General features: G+C 37.0%; 1 protein-coding gene across 1 annotated transcript; it reads right to left on the bottom strand.

Annotated features, from left to right (window-relative positions):
* Positions 1-2,749: 2,749 nt before the first annotated feature.
* LOC125254539 (tripartite motif-containing protein 16-like) lies at positions 2,750-13,059 on the bottom strand. Its single transcript, XM_048169188.1, has 6 exons — positions 12,371-13,059; positions 9,248-9,343; positions 8,868-9,101; positions 8,494-8,641; positions 8,252-8,299; positions 2,750-4,180 (listed from the first exon to the last, which is right to left on the bottom strand). Exons 1-6 carry the CDS (start codon positions 12,950-12,952, stop codon positions 3,651-3,653), a joined length of 1,638 nt encoding a protein of 545 aa, XP_048025145.1. The 5' UTR covers positions 12,953-13,059; the 3' UTR covers positions 2,750-3,650.
* Between the last annotated feature and the right edge of the window lie 6,261 nt (positions 13,060-19,320).

The following is a 19,320-nucleotide window of genomic DNA, read 5'->3' as shown; positions in this document are numbered from 1 at the left end:
TTTGTGTTACATTTGCAACACATTATTAGCTGTTTCATAACATAGTCCAGCAAAAGGCTAATGATATTAATTCATATTAATGAATGATAGAACCGTCACAAGGGCTGTGCCAAGTGTGCGAGCGCATAGAGGCTTGCGCTAAGTAAAGTGACAGCTCACTTGAAGTAAAGCTAATAAAGTTCATGTTTTTGTCCTTCGAAATATTTTAATAACCTACTATAAACAGCTAAAACAAAATTGCTCTGAGCGTGTGCGTGTGCATGTGACCGTGATTCATGTGTATATTCAGTCAGTGTGTCCTCTCACATCAAGCTCTGAGAGAGCTATTCAGTCCATTATAAACTTTAGCCTACCTGATAACTTCAAGTAAATATGATGGAAGTTCACGCTCATTCAAGGATGTGCATTTCATGTACGGAGAAGACACGAGCGCCTGCAGGATTTCATCTGAATGGGTTTTTTTTTTAAATCTGAAAACTAAAAGCAACGAAACTGTAAAACATCCATTAGCGTGTCCACAGAGGAAAACGGCTGAGCGAGTGGAGGCGGGGCTAATTTGCATATTCATAGATCTGTGCATTTAAATGAGACAAGGGTTTACAAGCTATTTTAAGGCATGAAGACATTTTTTTCACTTGATTTTTTTTTTTCATTTTGGTGATCAAAGATGAGTTTTAAGGGATAAAATATTTGACCACAGGGGACTTTAAATGAGGCAAGGTTCTAGAGTTACATTCAAGCTATTTTAAGGTAATTTTTTTCACTTGATTTAAAAAAAAAAAAAAAAAAAAAAAGTCATTTTGGTGATCAAAGATGAGTTTTAAGGGAAAAAATAATTTACTACAGGGGGACTTTAATACAGTGTATACTTTTTTCTTTATTCATCCCGAAAGTAGAGAAGTGAAATGTGACAACATGACCATATGACATTTTAAAATGTTATCTAATCTATTCGAGAAAATATACATGCCAAACTAAAATATTTTGTCAGTAAAGGAAAATTATTACTTTTTTCATATAAAATAGATTTTTTTTTTAAGAAATTCAAATTGAAATATTTTTGTTGTTAGACAATAAACACTGCAAAACACAGCTATACAGAATTGGTCAAAACAATACAGGCAAAAAGATGAAGAAACATATATTCAGGCATTCAGAAAAACACAGAGCTGAACAAAACACTCTGCTTCCTTCACTCATAGAACAGGAGATAAACATTTCTTGAAATAATGTTTTCTGAATGTTCAGGTTCTTGACAGGGGACAAAATAAAATGTTTGAAATGGATTGTCCTGAACTAGATATTACCCTCATTGAGGAGAACTGAATATCTTTACCCAACCATCACCTCCACTGCCAGCATTAGCTCTCTCTGCACCACCTGCTTACACTGGCAGGCCTCTCAGGAACCCTGCTGCCCTCAAAGACATGCTACTATCTATGAGTACTATCATATGTATATGTACATTCCAGAATAAATTTCTGAGATGTTTAGAAGAAAGCAAATATTTTGAAAATGAGTTTTATTTGTATTGGAGGTTCTCTTAGAATTCATATTCAAACAGACAGAATGGAGCTGGAAATGTACAGCTTCCCACTTTCCTCGTGACTTGTTTAATAATAAGAATAGACTTTTGCAGTGTTTACTCCTGTCAAAATATCAGAGGGAACACTAACTACCATAATGGTGATTTGTTTATTATTTTCAATAAAATCATCAGTTCTAAGTACAGCGGCACCTCTATTAAATCTTAAAAACTCTGTTTAGAAATATCAAAAACAGGTTAAATGGCAATAAAATACCAACATCATTAACCAATACTCATTTTGATTAAAATAAATGTATTAGAATAGCCTACTAGTTACCAATGTTATCTATAGACTTTCATGTAAAATAATACAGCATATTCCATAAAAAATGTGTTTAAGAAATCAATAATCTTTTCAAAGTAAGTTTCATTACTGATAGTGATATTAATGTTTTCATATTAATACACTGCTTAAAAAAATTAAAGGAACACTTTGAAAACACATCAGATCTCAATGGGGAAAATGTCATGCTGGATATCTATACTGATATGGACAGGGTTAGGAACAAAAGGATGCCACACAATCAAAGTGGAAAAAAATGACACAAAAGGCTAGTCCATTTTGCTGAAATTTCATTGCAGCAAATCAAAATGGTACTCAGTAGTTTGTATGGCCCCCATGTGTTTGTATGCATGCCTGACAACTTTGGGGCATGCTCCTAATGAGATGACGGATGGTGTCCTGGGGTATTTCCTCCCAGATCTGGACCAAGGCATCACTGATCTCCTGGACAGTTTGAGGTGCAACCTGGCGACGTTGGATAGACCAAAACATAATGTCCCAAAGGTGTTCTATTGGATTTAGTTCAGGCAAGCATGGGGGGCCATTCAATGGTATCAATTCCTTCATTGGCCTGTGCAACCTCTGTAGGGTCCAGGTATTGCCTCATGCTACCAGTAGTAACACTGACCCTAGCAAATGCAAAACTAGTGAAAAACAGTCAGAAAAATTGAGTAGGAAAAAAAATGTCAGTGGCCTCCATCTGTAAAACCATTCCTGTTTTGGGGGTTGTCTAATTGTTGCCCATCTAGTGCACCTGTTGTTAATTTCATTAACACCAAAGCAGCTGAAACTGATTAACAACCCCCTGTGCTTAACTGACCAGGGTAGCGTTTCCCAAAAGCATCGTAAGCCTAAGTTGATCGTAGCTCCATTGGTTTCAATGGAGCTACGATCAACTTAAGCTTACGATGCTTTTGGGAAACGCAGCCCAGATCAATATCCCAGGAGTTTAACTGACTTGATGCTATTCTCTGATTAAAAAGTGTTCCTTTCGTTTTTTTGACCAGTGTATTATAACATTATTCTTGGTGTATTACAGCAATTATCCAAACAAATGTAACATTAATTAAAAATAAAAGCTGATCTAAGAATGAGAAAAAAACATTGTGCAACAAATCTCCAAATTGTAATTTTTTCATTCAGAATAATTCATATGAAAATTCAATTCAAAATTATAAAATTATTTAAATCCTAAATTATATTATTATTATGAACACATATACCTTCACATAAACAAAAACTTATATTTCACCCATATTTACACCTAGATTATTTTCAGTTTGGACAGCCACAATATATTGTTTTTACTTTTATGTCCACATTTCACCTGTGACTGGGTCTCCCTTGGATTTTTATTTTGAAGTATATTTTTGTTCTATTGTTTCCCAGTTCACATTTCCTTTGTTAATTTCCTGTTTCCCTTGGTTTCCTTTGTTCTACAGTAGGATATTGAAGGTAATTTAGTTAACATTATCTTGTGTATTTATGCTCTTTCTCTTTTTAAGTTGTCCAATCTTGTCTTAACTAAGTGATTTTAACCTGCTGTGTGTTTATTTGTATAGTGTTTTCACTTACGGTTTTTATTTATTTATGTATGTATGTATGTAAGTACATAGTAATTAAAGACACCTAATATAAAGTATGACCAAGATCACTTTTGGTGTCTGTATAGTGACATGCAGAGCTCTTGGACAAATGCCACTATTGGACATCTTAGGAGTAAGAACAGGTTGACACTTTTACTGTATAGCAAGACTACTGATACAGTGTCTCTGTATTCTATATTGTTAAATCACAGAGTTTTACGGTTGATCCATTGTACAGCCTAAACCCAGGATAGAGAGGCTGAGTGAATGTGGCCTGAGCTCTGCAGATAAGGGTCATTGTGTCAGAGATGCCATAGAAGGACAGAGTTCCTGCACTGTGATCCACATACACTCCTATTCTAGAGCAGATGGAGGCTGCGGGGATGTCAGTCTCCATATCATTGTGCCTAAATGAGTATCTGGAGGGGGAGCAGAACAAACTCCAGGAATGATCATTATATCCAAACAAACACTTTGTATTTGTTCCCTTCCGGCTGATGTGCTTGTATGACACTGATATACCCACATCACCTTTCCACTCCACCTCCCAGTAACAACGCTCAGACACACTCTCTCCGCACATCACCTGATAATAAACATCAAATCTGTGTGGATGATCAGAATACCGCTGGACTGTGTCAGTGTAAGTAGCCACTCTGTTCTTCTCCAACAGACGAATGTGTTTATTCGCTGTGTTTGGATCAAGTGTGAACTGATGAGCATCTGATGAAGATAAAATATATCAGTGATCAGTCAAAATGTACATTTTTTTTTTTTTACATAATCTTTTTAATGTAGCTGAAATGTTTATTATGTTTATAATATAATGAACATTACTACTTCTGTTTGAATTATAGAATATACTGGCCCACATGATCCTAATTAAAGGTGCCCTTGATTCAAAAATTGAATTTACCTTGGCATAGTTAAATAACAAGAGTTCAGTACATGGAAAAGACATACAGTGAGTCTCAAACCCCATCGTTTCCTCCTTCTTATATAAATCTCATTTGTTTAAACGACCTCCGAAGAACAGGCGAATTTCAACATAACACCGACTGTTACGTAACAGTCGGGGTGTACGCCCCAATATTTGCATAAGGCCAGCCCATGATGTTCCCAACATTATAAAAGGCATTAGACAAGGGCAGCCAGTTAACGTCTGGAGCTGCACACAGCCGAATCATCAGACTAGGTAAGCAAGAACAACAGCGAAAAATGGCAGATGGAGCAATAATAACTGACATAATCCATGATAGCATGATATTTTTACTGATATTTGTAAATTGTCTTTCTAAATGTTTCGTTAGCATGTTGCTAATGTACTGTTAAATGAGGTTAAAGTTACCATCGTTTCTTACTGTATTCACGGAGACAAGAGCCGTCGCTATTTTCATTTTTTAAACACTTGCAGTCTGTATAATGCATAAACACAACTTCATTCTTTATAAATCTCTCCAACAGTGTAGCATTAGCCGTTAGCCACAGAGCATATAGCCTCAAACTCATACAGAATCAAACGTAAACATCAAAATAAATACTTTACTCACATAATTCGAAGCATGCATACAGCATGCATGATGAACATCTTGTAAAGATCCATTTGAGGGTTATATTAGCTGTGTGAACTTTGTAAATGCGCTGTAATATAGTCGACAGCTGGTGTGGCAGGGAGCATGCGATTTAAGGGGGCGGCGCCGAGTGTAAATCAGTGCATTGTTAATGATGCCCCAAAATAGGCAGTTAAAAAAATTAATAAAAAAAAATCTATGGGGTATTTTGAGCTGAAACTTCACAGACACATTCAGGAGACACCTTAGACATATTACATCTTGTGAAAGAACGTTCTTGGGCACCTTTAAGGGCCAAGCACTGAAGGTGCATAGGCACATATTGTTATTGATAATGTTCTTATTATTATTCTTCCTTCTTCTGCTTCCACATTTGAGTCTATGGTAGCCCATGGAACCACTTGTGAGAAATTTGGCACACAGAAAGAGGACAGTCTGAACATAAACCTCAGCCATTTTGGAGTCTCTAACTCAATCCCTCTAGTGCCACCAACTGTCCAAATTTGCACTTATGTTTATACTAAAAACTTTAGAATAAGGCCTAGAAACATTTTCCCCCCACTCTGATTCCTTGGCTCAAGACGATTCATATGCACCCTATGGCATAATTTTTTTCATGAAAATCATTCTGCCATTTAGAATATTTCTAAAAATCTACTTTTTTAAATTCATCCTAGACTGTTCATCCAACTTTCACCAAAACTGGCTCAAATTATCATGCAGGCAAAAAGTTATTAAAAGCTATTTGATACTCCCATCCGTTTAAAGCATAAACAAATTTTACAAAGAGTACACCAAAATGGATGTGAGGTTGTGTCTCCACAACAATTTTTGCATATTAAGGCAGGAACACACCAAGTCGACGCCAACAAACTAGTGGCGATGAAAGCAGACTGCAGGGTTGGCTCAAGACGGCAGCGTCTGGGTCCAAAGTTGCCCTGACACATCAAACAGACGCTCGACAGCCAAGTAGCACATCCGTTCTGCGCCTGCGTAAGATGAAATGTCTTTCTGTACCAGCAGATGGCAGTAGCTGAACAGCCAATCAGAATTATCAAATGGCTTGACGGACCGACAAGCTCCGACGCCGATTCAACATGTCGAATCGGCCCAAAAATAGCAGACGAGGACCAACTTCAGCCAACGGTGTGGAACACACTGAGAAAACTAAGTCGGCCGACGAACAAAAACTGCCCGATGGCCGACCGTCGGCTTGGTGTGTTCCTGCCTTTAAAGCCGAGTTCAGACTGCACGATTTTCAAAGTAGTCGGGTCACTGTTCTTTTCACACTGCATGACTATCTTGGCCAGCATTCAGTCGCTGCTAGGAAGAATCGCCGACAGCTCTGTGTGGCACACAAACTACGTTTCACAACCAAACACACGCGAGACATGACAAGGAAACAACGCGCGCAAGTCCAGAGTTCTCACGTGAGACTGGCCCTGTGTCTCAATCATCTCCCTAGCTCCCTAGGTCGTGAATCAGTATATAATGAAAGTGCTGATACCCTGATCAGTGCCCTGACTACTGAACTAGGGAGCTGATTGAGACACACGGTGGGATTATTATTAAAAATAGTAGCCCGCAAGAAGCTTGAAATACGAATTGCCTGTGCGCTGATTTGCAGCGAAAACAACATAAAGAAAAGAAAAATATGGAGAAGGAAATGTTTGGGGAGACGCGAAGAACAAGGATTGCGTGTTCTGCAACGACAGTTGGAGCAAAATACATAACTTTTCAATGTGGTGCTGTTGATGGTCAAGCAAATGTTTGTGCTTTGCTTCTGTATGATAAAATTGTAATGTTTATCTGAAACGAAGCCATGCTTGCTGATATTTTGGTCTATAACTCCTCCCCGAACTCTCCGCTGCTCTGTATCTTGCTCTCTCATTGGCTGTCGGTCATCGCCGATGTAGTTTTCAGTCAGAACACTTTTCACACTGCAGGATTTTGAATCGCCGACAGGTCCAGATATTTAGCATGCCAAATATCTCACGGGTGTCGACACTCGTCGGCGATTCTCTCAGATCACGTCTTTGCTCATTCACACTGCGTGATTGTCACTCGCATGAACGAGCACCGATTTGCCTGTTATTACGGGTATTTGTCGGCGATTTCTCAAAACCTGTCGGCGAGCCAAAATCGGGGCTAAAATCGTGCAGTCTGAACTCGGCTTAAGACGAAACTGTCATCTCAAGCAGAACTTGAGGGTACATGCACAGTTTCATCACAGTGCCATCTAGTGGTCAGGAGATTTTATTATTATATATTCTGAAAGATTTGCCCAAAAATCATAAAACTGGTCTATTTTGATTCAGTGCAGCATACTGAATAGGTATCAAGTAATACCTAATGTTCCTATATTGGCCATTTTGGGCATCGGCCATTTTACATTTTGTAATAAAATGTTGCCGTATTTTACAAACTCATTAGCTTATCATTATGAAACTCAGTATCTCATGAAGGTGCTAAAAAAGTTTTGTGACAGCGCAAACTTGTGGTCAAAATTTACAATGAATTAAAAAAAAAAAAAAATGTAATAAGTTTTGATAAAATAATACATTTTAATGAAACTGGTCTTGATAGATTACCTGAGTCATACTGAGAACAATGATACCAATTATGCCAAAATTGCAATGATTTGGAATATCGACACTTTGTATAGGCTTTGTATGTGATTGTCACCTCACACTGACCACACAACATCAATTAGGTAACAGTGCCACCTATTGATCAAAAGTTGATCAATTTTGATCAATTGATCAAAATTTCTTTTAGCCATTTTGACTAAAATCATCTAAAAATGTCTTGAATTGCTCATTTTTGCAGTTAGTGTGCTTGGCCCCATTCATTGCTGCTTGCAGCTATGTTGTGATTTGCTGTAAAATTGTTTGGTTGTCTTGTTTAACTTAAATGTACTTGTTAAATGTTTTTTTATTATTATTATTTTTATATATAAAGTCCTGTACTGGAAAGGCGATATATAATTTTAAATTCTGACCAACTGATCTTAACATGGATGCCACAATGAGTATCTACATAATACCTTATGTAGAATAAAACAGCTTTTTTATGTTGTTGTTTTTGAATAAACTGCATTTTTATTGTGCTGTGGAGAAATCTCTGATTATGAATAAGGTAAAGAGACATTTTCTTCATTTTTCAAATTAAGTATATATGCATGTTCAGTGTATATATTTTGCTTGTTTTCTTTGCAACTTACATTGTAGGAAGTCCTTTCTGGTCCTTAGAACAACGCTGATGTGTTTAACTATGAAAATCAACACAAACAGGCAATTTTTAAGAAAAGAGTAAATTATCAACTGTACTGTATCCTTCCAGTTAGCTACATCTGTAATAACTTCTAATATGTTTTAAAATTTTCAAATGATATTAGGAGTAAATTAATATTAGATATTAGGTGTAAAACATTAGTTGTAAATTAATGTTTAGTGCTTTACCCACCAGAAATCTTTTGGATCTCCTCTTTACAGAAATTCTCAATTTTTTCTTTCAGCTGACAGATAGATTGTCTTATATCATTAGTAGAGCGGGGTGAAGTGACAGTAATTCTCTTTGTAGGTTCAAGAGGTGCAGAGAGATACTGAAACCCCTACAAAAAGACAGGGGAAAAAACCTTTATAACCTGCCTCCCACACATCTCTACTACAGTCATATACTCTGCCTTTGCTGACTTCAGTGATCTTGTCTTATCTTACTTTCAGCACACTAATCTAGCTTTTTGAATGAAACTTTATTTTTAATTGCCCAGAGAGCCAGTAAATTATGTAAAATCTCCTTTATTGCAACACTGCAATGTTTTTCTACATTTCTATCACCTGCAGGAAATGGATGTGATCGTCTGTGTGTGAAAGCTGCTCTAACTCAGCGTGTCTCCTCCGCAGATCAGCAATCTCCTGCTCCAGTCGCTGCAAGAGTCCTTCAGCTTGACTCACTGCGGCCTTTTCCTGATCTCTGATCAGCCGTGTCACCTCAGAGCGGTTTCCCTTAATGGAGCGGATTATCTCTGTAAAGATCCTCTCGCTGTCCTTCACTGCTGCCTGTGCAGAGCGCTGTTAGGAGGACACACATTACAATCAGCATGTGACCCACAGTGGGCTTCAGTGGGACTGCAATGTCTTCAGCTCTGGAGGAGAGTCCAAACAGTATGTCTTTTAATCCAATAGCCAGCGGTTGTTTTTCTCCTCCAGATACTCACCTTATGACACTCAACAGCTTCTCTCAGCTCCTGAATATTTTTTTCTCGCTCCTGAATTCTCTGCTGGTAGTTTATCTGTGTTTTTTTCAAGTTTCTCTATTGAACACAGAAGAAACAAACATGAAAAAAATATTTCATAAAAATAAATATTACAAAATCATCACATAAAATGTTGTATAAATAACAACAAGAGGTACAAGACATGAACAGAACTGTCAAAGACCATGTAGATACAAACAAGTCAATTGCAATTGTTGTGTCTGCGGTGTGCAAAAAGGTGTCTGTATCCTGTGACTCACGTGCATTCTCAGATTTAACCCTTAAATGCATGACTGTTTCGCCAATCATTCTTACATATTCGGGTCTTTATCGACCCGGATCTATATCTAACACGGAAGGATCTCTACCTGTCGCGATAATATAAAACTCTTCTGATATTACAGTAACAATTACAGAAGAATAAAATAAATCATATTTTGTTACCTTTTGGAGCTTTAAAGGGCTCCGTTTGAGCTGATGATTTATGCCATCACCACTGTCCTCGTCAGAGCTCATTTCCCAGTAAATTCAGCAAATAATGGGATAGTTTTATGTTTGAGGTCACGAATATGAGCCCATTCGTGATCTCAAATGTATTCTCAAAACTATATAATTTAATATAACATCTTCAAAATCAATATTTCGATCGCTAACAGCCTCACCAGTTCCATCCAGTAACAGTTACAGTCATATTTGATTGCGTTCAGTACTTGCTCTGCAGTAAATCGCTGAGCCATTTCATGTTTTTCTTATTCTTTCGTTTTCTGTCTGAATGAGTTGTCACTTCAGCATTGTGTATCAGACATTGCCACCTTGTGGAATAAAGGTGAATTACACCTCACCTGTACACTCATACACACCTCGGGTCGTTAGCGACCCTATACAATTTTTACAAAAAATGAATACAAAAATAGGCAATCTTTAATAATTTAATGATTTTTTTCTTGTTATATTCTTTATAATGAATTGATTGAGGAATACCAAGAAGGTTGATGTCTAACTTTAAAAAATGAACGAGGAGGAGGGTAGTGAATGACGTCCCTGGTCACTAAAGACCCGAGGTATGCATTTAAGGGTTAAAGTGTCCTCACACAGAAAATATTACCAGTATACCACTGTAAAAATATTTACTGCTTTTTTTTCCTGCAGCAGGGTTTAGTAACATTGATAAACTATTTTAGTTTTTGGTAATATTTTGAATTTCAACTGCAATGATGCTGTCTGCTTGTCTGTTCTCTTTTTCTCAGTTCTTGTTGTCTCTTTATTGATTCTGCTTGTAAACAGCAGTTGTCATCACTAATAGTCAATCATCACTTCTAGAGTAAACCTACTTTATTAAATAATTTCAACACTGCTTCAGTGTTACTTTTACTCTCTGTATATGGGTCAATATGTACCCAGAGCAGTGTTTTTGTAACCAGGGTTTGAAATTAACATGTGTCAGCCTGCCAAATGTGGGTGAAAAGCAACCACAGTAGGTAATGCATTTAAAGGTGCTACAGAGGATGTTTTCGACTACTGAGAAACCAAAGACTGTTACTGAGTTTTTTAAATGAGCGCATGTGTAAGAACAACCCCCCTCTTTCACAGCTCATTTCGAGGGAATGCCTCCCAAAACTCGTGCACGAGTATTGGAACACGAGTGTTTGTTTACCACCGGCATTCGCTGTGTCGTGTTAGTGGATTCATTATGTCGGACTCACCGCAGGTAACTCATAATCTGCAGATGTTACTCCTGACAAAAACATTGCATGCGCACGTCTCTCACAAGGAACGTAATGGCAGTGATTTACAAGCCAGAGGGCCAATCCGCGCACGTCTCTCACAAGGAACGTCATGGCAGTGATTGTTAAAGCATTAGAGAACAGCAGTGCAGAAGATCACTGAACCTTTAAATCTCATTTATAAAAGCTTTACAAAGCATAAACAGTCCTCACTTTAGATGAGCTCACAAAATAGTTAACTGACCACTTCTAAATGTTTTATAATTACCTGAATTAATCATGAATTACATTAGGAATATGTGTTAATAAAGCATTTATTAACACACTAAGTAACTATTACTATATGTCTAAATAATAAGATGTATACATGAATGTTAAAATAGTTTATAAATCATTTACTTACACTTCCTAAATGATTTTATGAACCACTGACAACTCCCAAATAACTGGTTTGTAAATAATGTAATACTTAATTTAGAAATGATAAATTGATTATTAATAAAGTATGAAAATACAATTATTAAACACATTATAGATATGCTTTTAAATCAAGAACAAAGCAATTATAGCTGTATTTCTAAACTGCTTAGTAATGTCTATTAATGCTTTATAAGTGATGAATTAACTATTTACTAACGCTTAACTAATGCTTCATAGCGCGCAGTTATTATAAAGTGTTACCAATGTATTTAAATCTAAGCAGTGATTTTGATTATTTGGGTTATTTCTATTTTGTTTTCGCTAAGCCACCCAAACACTACACGATTTTAGCCCTAAATTTTATCAAAAATTTGATTCGAAAGAAGCACAGATACATCTCTGTACTCCAAGAGATATTTAGTATGTTAAACATCTAGGCCTGTCTGTGATCCAAGTCCTGTAATCTGAAATGTTTTTTCACTGGCAGTGACATCGGAGACGACAGACAGTTGTGTACTGTAAAAAGAACAAAAGTCATGTAGTGTATGCCCTGTTAAAAAAAACAGCATATGCTGGTTATGTTTTTTTAGGCATGGCAGCTGGTGGTTTATGCTGGTCCTTAGTTGGTCATGAGCTGGTTTAAGATGGTCCTGAGCTGGAGCTAGTTGCTTAGGACCAGCTAAGGACCAACTAAGGACCAGCTTAAACCAGCTTAAACCAGCTCTAACCAGCTGCCATGCTTCAAAACATACCTAACCAGCATATGCTGGTTTTTTAACAGGGTGGGCAGCAGAAAGACAAAAGGTCACAAAATGTGACCTCTTCAGAGCCCAACAGCTAGACAAGACAGATAGTCCCATTAATTATTTCAGCAGTATGTCATGGAGATGCAAACAATGCTTTTCCACTTCACTATTAATGCACCAATTTCTGTTCTTACCTCTTTCTCTGTTCTCTCTGCTTCTGTTGGTACAATGTCATGATTTTTGTGTTTATCCATCGTACACAGTGTACAGATACAGTGCTGGTCAGTGCGACAGAACACCTCTAGCAGTCTACCATGTTGAGAGCAGATCATCTCCTGGAGTTGTCCAGTGGCATCCATTAAATAATGTCTCTTACCTTTAAACAAATTCTCATGCTGTTCAAGGTGGTTTTGACAGTAAGAGTTCAGACACACCAGACAGGACTTGATGGCTTTGTGTTTTCTTCCAGTACAGACATCACACTTCACATCTGTTGCACGCGCACCTTCAAGTCCAGTGTCAACTCCAGTCTTCTTCAGTTTCTCCACCACTTCAGCCAGCATGGTGTTTTTATTTAACGCAGGTCTTGGAGCGAAGGTCTGTCTGCACTGTGGGCAGATGTGGACTGTCTTCTGATCCTGATGATTCCAGCAGTCCGTAATACATGTCATACAATAATTGTGTCCACAGGGAATGGTCACTGGATCCTTCAGAAGATCCAGACACACTGGACAGATGAACTGTTCCCGAGCCCATAAAACACTGGCCTCTGCCATTTTATTGCGTGTGAACACAGAAACTGAAGCACACACAACAGCTCGACAAGTTTCCGTATCTCTGGACTAAATAACTGAAGTGGGTTTCCTGGTTATTTGCTTGTGTGCGGTGTGCAAAAAGGTGTGTCTGTAAGCTGTGACTCACCCGTTATGTAATGCATATTCTCAAATTTAAAGTGTTCTCCTCACAGAAAACATTACCAGTATACCATTGTAAAAAAAAAAAAGTCATATTTAGCTTAATGATTAGCAGCTGACAAGAATGTGTGATGTAGATGAGAAATGTTTAGAGTTGCATGATAATGAAAGAAAGTATAGCAGAAAGTATATTCCCATGTGAAATGCTGTCATGCTTATAGAGACAAAAATACATGTAGTGAATGTTTCCATATGTACATGTGCCATGAAAAATGTGCTTATTTGTCTCTTTAGCTCCACCTGCATATTCTTTATTGTTTTTCATATCTTCAGGCCTATGTGACCTCTTCTTATTGTTTTAAGAAACAATAAGAAGAGGTCTTATTGTCTTATTGTTTAAATTAAGATATTTTAGTTGAAATCTGATGGCTTCGTGAAGCCTTCATAGGGAGCAATGACAGTTCCTCTCTCAAGATAAAGGTACTAAAAACACATCTTAATCAGTTCATGTGAATACAGTGGTTCAATATTAATATTGTAAAGCGACGAGAATATTTTTGGTGCGCCAAAAAAAAACAAAATAACGACTTATATAGTATATGATGGCCGATTTCAAAACACTGCTTCAGGAAGCTTCGGAAAAACATATGTAGCTACAGTTCATATTTAATATATATATGAATATGAATATATATATATATATATATATATATATATATACACATATTGGTATTTAATATTTTTATATTATATTTAATGAATTTTCATGAAAACATTTGAATTCAGTTTGAAAAATGTGTTATTACACATGTTTGGGCTCTATTTTCATTGCATTTACACAGTTTTGACCAGCAGGTGCCGCCAACACTCTGCACTCTGATTCTGTAAATAATTAAGAAAATTAATTTGTTTTTTTTTCTTTTTCCTTTTGCCATATTACAACAAAAACACTTTATAAATGAACTAAAAACATTTTTTTTTTTTTTTTTTCAAATAAAGGAAATGCCAATCACCAAAATGGTGACTCAACAGTTATTCATTTTAAATAAAACATCAATATCAAATGGTGCTTATGTACAACTTTTGAACATGTAGCCTATAAAAACACTGACGCAAACTTGCTTATAATAAGTGAACATGGCAATGCTGAGTCAGTGACACTTCAAGACAGCATCAAGGTCAAGTGATGCTCACTGCAGAGCCAAATGGAACAAATGGATGGAGCCTGGCCTAGTCCAGATTCACCTCTGAGGATCTAAGGGGTGGAGCTTATCCTAATTAGGTTCAGGGGTAGGGTTATAGCTCCACTGATTAGATCCAAAAGAGGGGGAATTGGACATCAAGCTCCACCCATTGGCTCTGTAGTGAGCAGCATCTTCAGGGCCATTCACTCCAAGGACGATAACTAGAACGCTACCTAACTTATAATCAATCTAATTCTGTGAAAATTGTGCAGTACCCAATCTAACATCATCATGGATTTAGGCCAAATCATCATGGATTTAGTTTTTTGAAATAATTATATATGGGTTAATAATTATAATACTTTATAATTATATCTTTTTTTTTTTGTCATTTGAAAATGGTTGCATTATTAATTATTTATTGGGATTTTTTTTTTTTTTTTTTTTTTTTTTTAAATATTTTTATGTTGTGGATTTCTTACACCTTGTTTTATATTCAGATTTGTTTGCAATTTGTTTCACAAAATAATTTTTGTTATCTTTTTGGAAACCTTGTTTCAACTTTATATATTTCTTTATATAATACAGATAGTAAACAATCAATATTAAGTTGAAATCAGTTCAGTGTTGATTTATTTTGGTTCTTTGTAAAGTTTTTTTTTGTAAGGGAAAGCATGTATGTATGTTGGGTGTATATAGACTGTGTGTAACAGTAACCAACATTTCTGCTTCTCTCTATTCACTTCTCTAAACTCGACACCAGAAATATGAAAGTACTGTACATTATATAGTACACATACTGAAACATGAACAGTATATTCAGTCAAAAGACTTCATAATTTCCTGTTTTGTTAAAGGTGATTAAATTGGCAGAAGACTGGCAGAAGGGAAAAAATGCTGAATTCCTGAACTGCAAAAATTTTGAGATGTTGACTAGAAAAATGAACAGAATAAGTTCACTTGTAGTATAGTTGCAACTAATGGTGTCAGTTCACCAAAAGCCAAGGTATGGCAAACTCTGATGGCGTCATCAAATCTAACCCCCTCTTACTCCCAGCCATCCTCAAATATCACAACAAGCACATCTACACATATTAAAAGCCATTTGACAAACTGAAATGCATGAAATTGAAATTTATGCAAAGGTATAACAGAGAGAAACATAGCTGCACGCAGCAGTTAATGGGGTTCAAGCGCTTTAAGGTAATTAAGCACATACGTAAAAAGTTATTATGTTTTATTTAGCAAGCCAACAACCTAGATAATAGACAGAAAAGACCATTTACAAAAACAGGCAATTTAGTAAGGAAATGTATGTTTTAAAGCTTTGAGGTAGAGCCAAAAACCTAGGACTAGTTTGCGAAAGTAGGTTTTTGAAATAATGTCCAATAATTAATGAACAATTCAATTGACAGTGGGTTCTACCATATGGTATGGATGTCGTGAGCATGGGAGAAAAATCATGTTATATTCAATCCTTTACACACATGAAAAACGTGAAAGCTCCCCCTGATGGCCGATTTCTTTCAAATTTCTCACAGGCCTTTAGGCCCAGCGATTTTAGTTGTGATCAGCCTCCATTAACCTTGTCTGACAGCTGCTCGAACTTCATTGACTGACGGTGGCCATGTTTTTCGAGATACACGAATGTCCTTATAGACAATCATGGCACCTTGGACAAAGACGTATGCCAGTTTTCAAGTCAGTTAGACTAATTGTTGCACAGCTTAGTTTTTTTGTTTTTTTTTGTTTGTTTTTGCAGGGGGCCGCCAATATTATTAATATATTGTAGTATCTATGAACTATGAACTATACTAGCTTGTAGATATATATATATATATATATATATATATATATATATATATATATATATATATATATATATATATATATATATATATATAGTAGATAATATTGTTGTCATGTAAAAATGTGTAAGTCATAATTAAATATCATAATTTGATACATAATTAAATAATGAGAAATAAATATTAAACTGTTACTATGGGCCCTATTTTAAAGATCTAAGCTAGTTTAATGACAGGAAAAATGGTCTAAAAGGGTTGTCCCTATTCTCTAAATGAATGATGGATGTATTTTGGGTGTAACCAATCAGAGTCTCATCTCCCATTCCCTTTAAAAGCCAGTTGCGCTTTAGCCATGGCGGATTCGCTATTTACATGGCTGAATTTGCAAGCAGAAAAACACTTCTCTACCGAGGAAACAGGACAAGCCGGATTCCACCAAAGCATTTTTATCTTTATGCACACAATAATAATATTTTACACTGTAATTCTTTTATTTAAATAATTTTATTTACAAAAATTAAATAAATATATTGTTTTATGTGATTGAGTAGGCAGGATGATTTTCACATCATTTGAAGCAAAAATTCGAACCTTCACCATTCAGTACCCAGGAGTCTTGTGGACACATATTTAGTATTTGTTTTGTGGCCTTATTTCAGTGACTTATTTTTATTTATTTATTTATTTTTTGTTTGTTTTTCCAATAACCACGCATAAACGTTATTCTCTCAAAAATACAAACATGTACATACATGTTATGGTACACACATATTATGGTAGCCTAGTTCATGCTGAATACAGTGTAATGACACTTTTTCCATTAATATGTTTATAAGCAACTGAAAAAAATCACAAATGTCAGGGCATGTCAAAACTTCTCCAAGGCCCCAAAACCCTTAGAACCCTGAGGGTTAAGAAGATGTCCACAGATCTCAGATGTGTCTTGGTCGAGGCTGTTAAAATAGTCAATTTTATAAAGGCTAGGCTCTTTCAGTAACGTTTGTTTCGACTTCTCTGTGAAGAAATTGGCATTGACCATGTTCAGCTTCTTTTATACACTGAGGTATGGTGGCTTTCACAGCACAGGATGCTTACTTGGCTCTTTGAATTACACAATGAAGCATGAATCAGTGACAGCGTTTCAAGTCCAAAATAAAATCAAAGCCACAATAAAAAACTAAACATGTGGGCCAGGTGAATTTGCAAATCAATCATCAATTCGTTTAAGAATTTGTCACATTTTTTGAAAGAAGAAGCCATGAGCTGATTGAAAAGCATCTCCAAGGTCTGAAGAGCCAGTCTGAAGAGCCAGTTGCATGACTACTTTACATCTCCAGATGTTCAGATTACTTGGATTGAAAATCTTTTGTTAACTTGTGTGAGGGTGCTGTCACAAGTTTAAGCAAAAAGAACATGGCAACCTTATTGACAGTTCTTTGACAGTTCCTTGTGAGTGTTTTTTAAAATTAATGTTTTCTCAAGAATATTTGACAGATTTTTGGATTCATACTCTCCCTGAGTATTCTAATCTTTCTGACAAAGCTTTTTGATGCCATTTCTGACAACATACTTATGCGAAGCTGGATTTTCTGCATTAGTGGCAGTCAAGACAAAATACCGGAATAAGCTTCACATCAAGCCTGATCTATGCTTGCAACTTTCTTCTCTTCAGCCAGACATACAGCACTTAGTAAATGCTAAACAACACCAACCTTCGGCTTAGGTGAGTGACAAAAAATGTAGTTTATGAGGTCTAATTGTCATGTGAACAAGTTGAGAAGTTTTTTTTTTTTTCATTTAGCTAAGTTTGTTTCATGGTTGTTGTTTTTAAACTATTCACATATCACAAATTAAACATGGTCAGGACTCGGGTTTGATCGCTGTCTTCTCAATTTAGGGTGATGCAGCATCTCATTCCCTTCTCAGGGAACCAGGGTTACAGTAGTAATCAAACATTTCTCTTCCGAGGGAACTCCACAATGTGTCAGATGCTGACACTACAATAGGGAATGTTATCCCCACTACGCTATACTAAGTAGTGCCTGTCCTAGTGTGAATCATGGTGAGCACAAATCTAGGACATAAGCATCTGAGACCCCCCAGTGTAGAGTCCAAGTTCAGGTTATAAAACCTCACAAATGTGTGGGGAGAGGACCAGCCCGCCGCATTGCATACTTACTGCAGGGAAACTCCTGACAATAAGGCTTTCGAAGCCACCATACTCCTAGTTGAATGTACTCTGACAGCCATAGGAGAACCCTGTCTGGGTGACCCAAAGCAGACTAACAGTTACTCAGATTTGCGCCACAGGGCAGCTCTGTGGACATAAGTATCCAGGGCTCTGACTGGACACAGCAAGTTTAGCTTCTCCTGCTCTGCCATCTAAAAGTGAGGTGGGCAAAAGGTCTGCAAGATTATATGTTCTGCCACGTTGATGGGAACCTTCAGCACATAACCTGGTCTAGGGTGAAGGGAAGCATTTACCTTGCTGGGAGTAAAGTCTAAACATGAAGAGTAAAGCGACAGAGCATGAAGATCTACTAGTCTCTTGAGATATGTAATAGCCAGCAGGAAAGTGGTTTTCAGAGTTAGAAACTTTTCTCCAACAGACTCAATAGGCTCACAGAACACCATAGCCAGAACCCTTGCATGGCTTGTAGGCCTCAGCCTCAAAGCATCACCAATGGGACACCAATGGGTTTCTCCCCAAAGAATTACCACTCAACAGTGTGTGGTAAGCTGTTATGGCCACCACATAGACCTACAAGGTGGACAGGGATAGCCCTGCAGAGAATTGGTCTTGGAGGAACTCCAGCACTGAACCAAACAGGCAGCTAATGGGGTCCAACTGGCAATTTCTGCACCATGATGTGAAAACTCTCTGCTTGAAGACATACAGTTTCCTCGTGGAGGGAGTTCTAGAGTTAAGGATGCAGGTCCCGGAACATAATCGGAACATAACTGCGATGTGAGTGCAGGCCAGCGGGGGAGTGGGGAGGGGTACCTAGTGCGAGTAACCCCTTATTCTACGATCTCGACACCTCAGTGTGGAGATCAGAAAAAAAATGGAAGCCCCGTCATGGAGTTTGCGTTTTATTAGGCAGATATCATCTAATTTGAATTCCCTGTCTCTCCTTCCTCGATACTGAGCACCTTTTTGGAGCTGGATAGCATCAGCACCAGGCCTTCACTCAGGGCAAAAGAAGCCATAGAGCATGCTTCAGTATCCTGAGAGAAA

Source organism: Megalobrama amblycephala, linkage group LG19 (assembly GCF_018812025.1).
Source record: "Megalobrama amblycephala isolate DHTTF-2021 linkage group LG19, ASM1881202v1, whole genome shotgun sequence".
NCBI lineage: Eukaryota > Metazoa > Chordata > Actinopteri > Cypriniformes > Xenocyprididae > Megalobrama > Megalobrama amblycephala.
The sequence above is the reverse complement of the archived record's forward strand: the minus strand, read 5'-3'. Positions and strand labels throughout refer to the sequence as shown.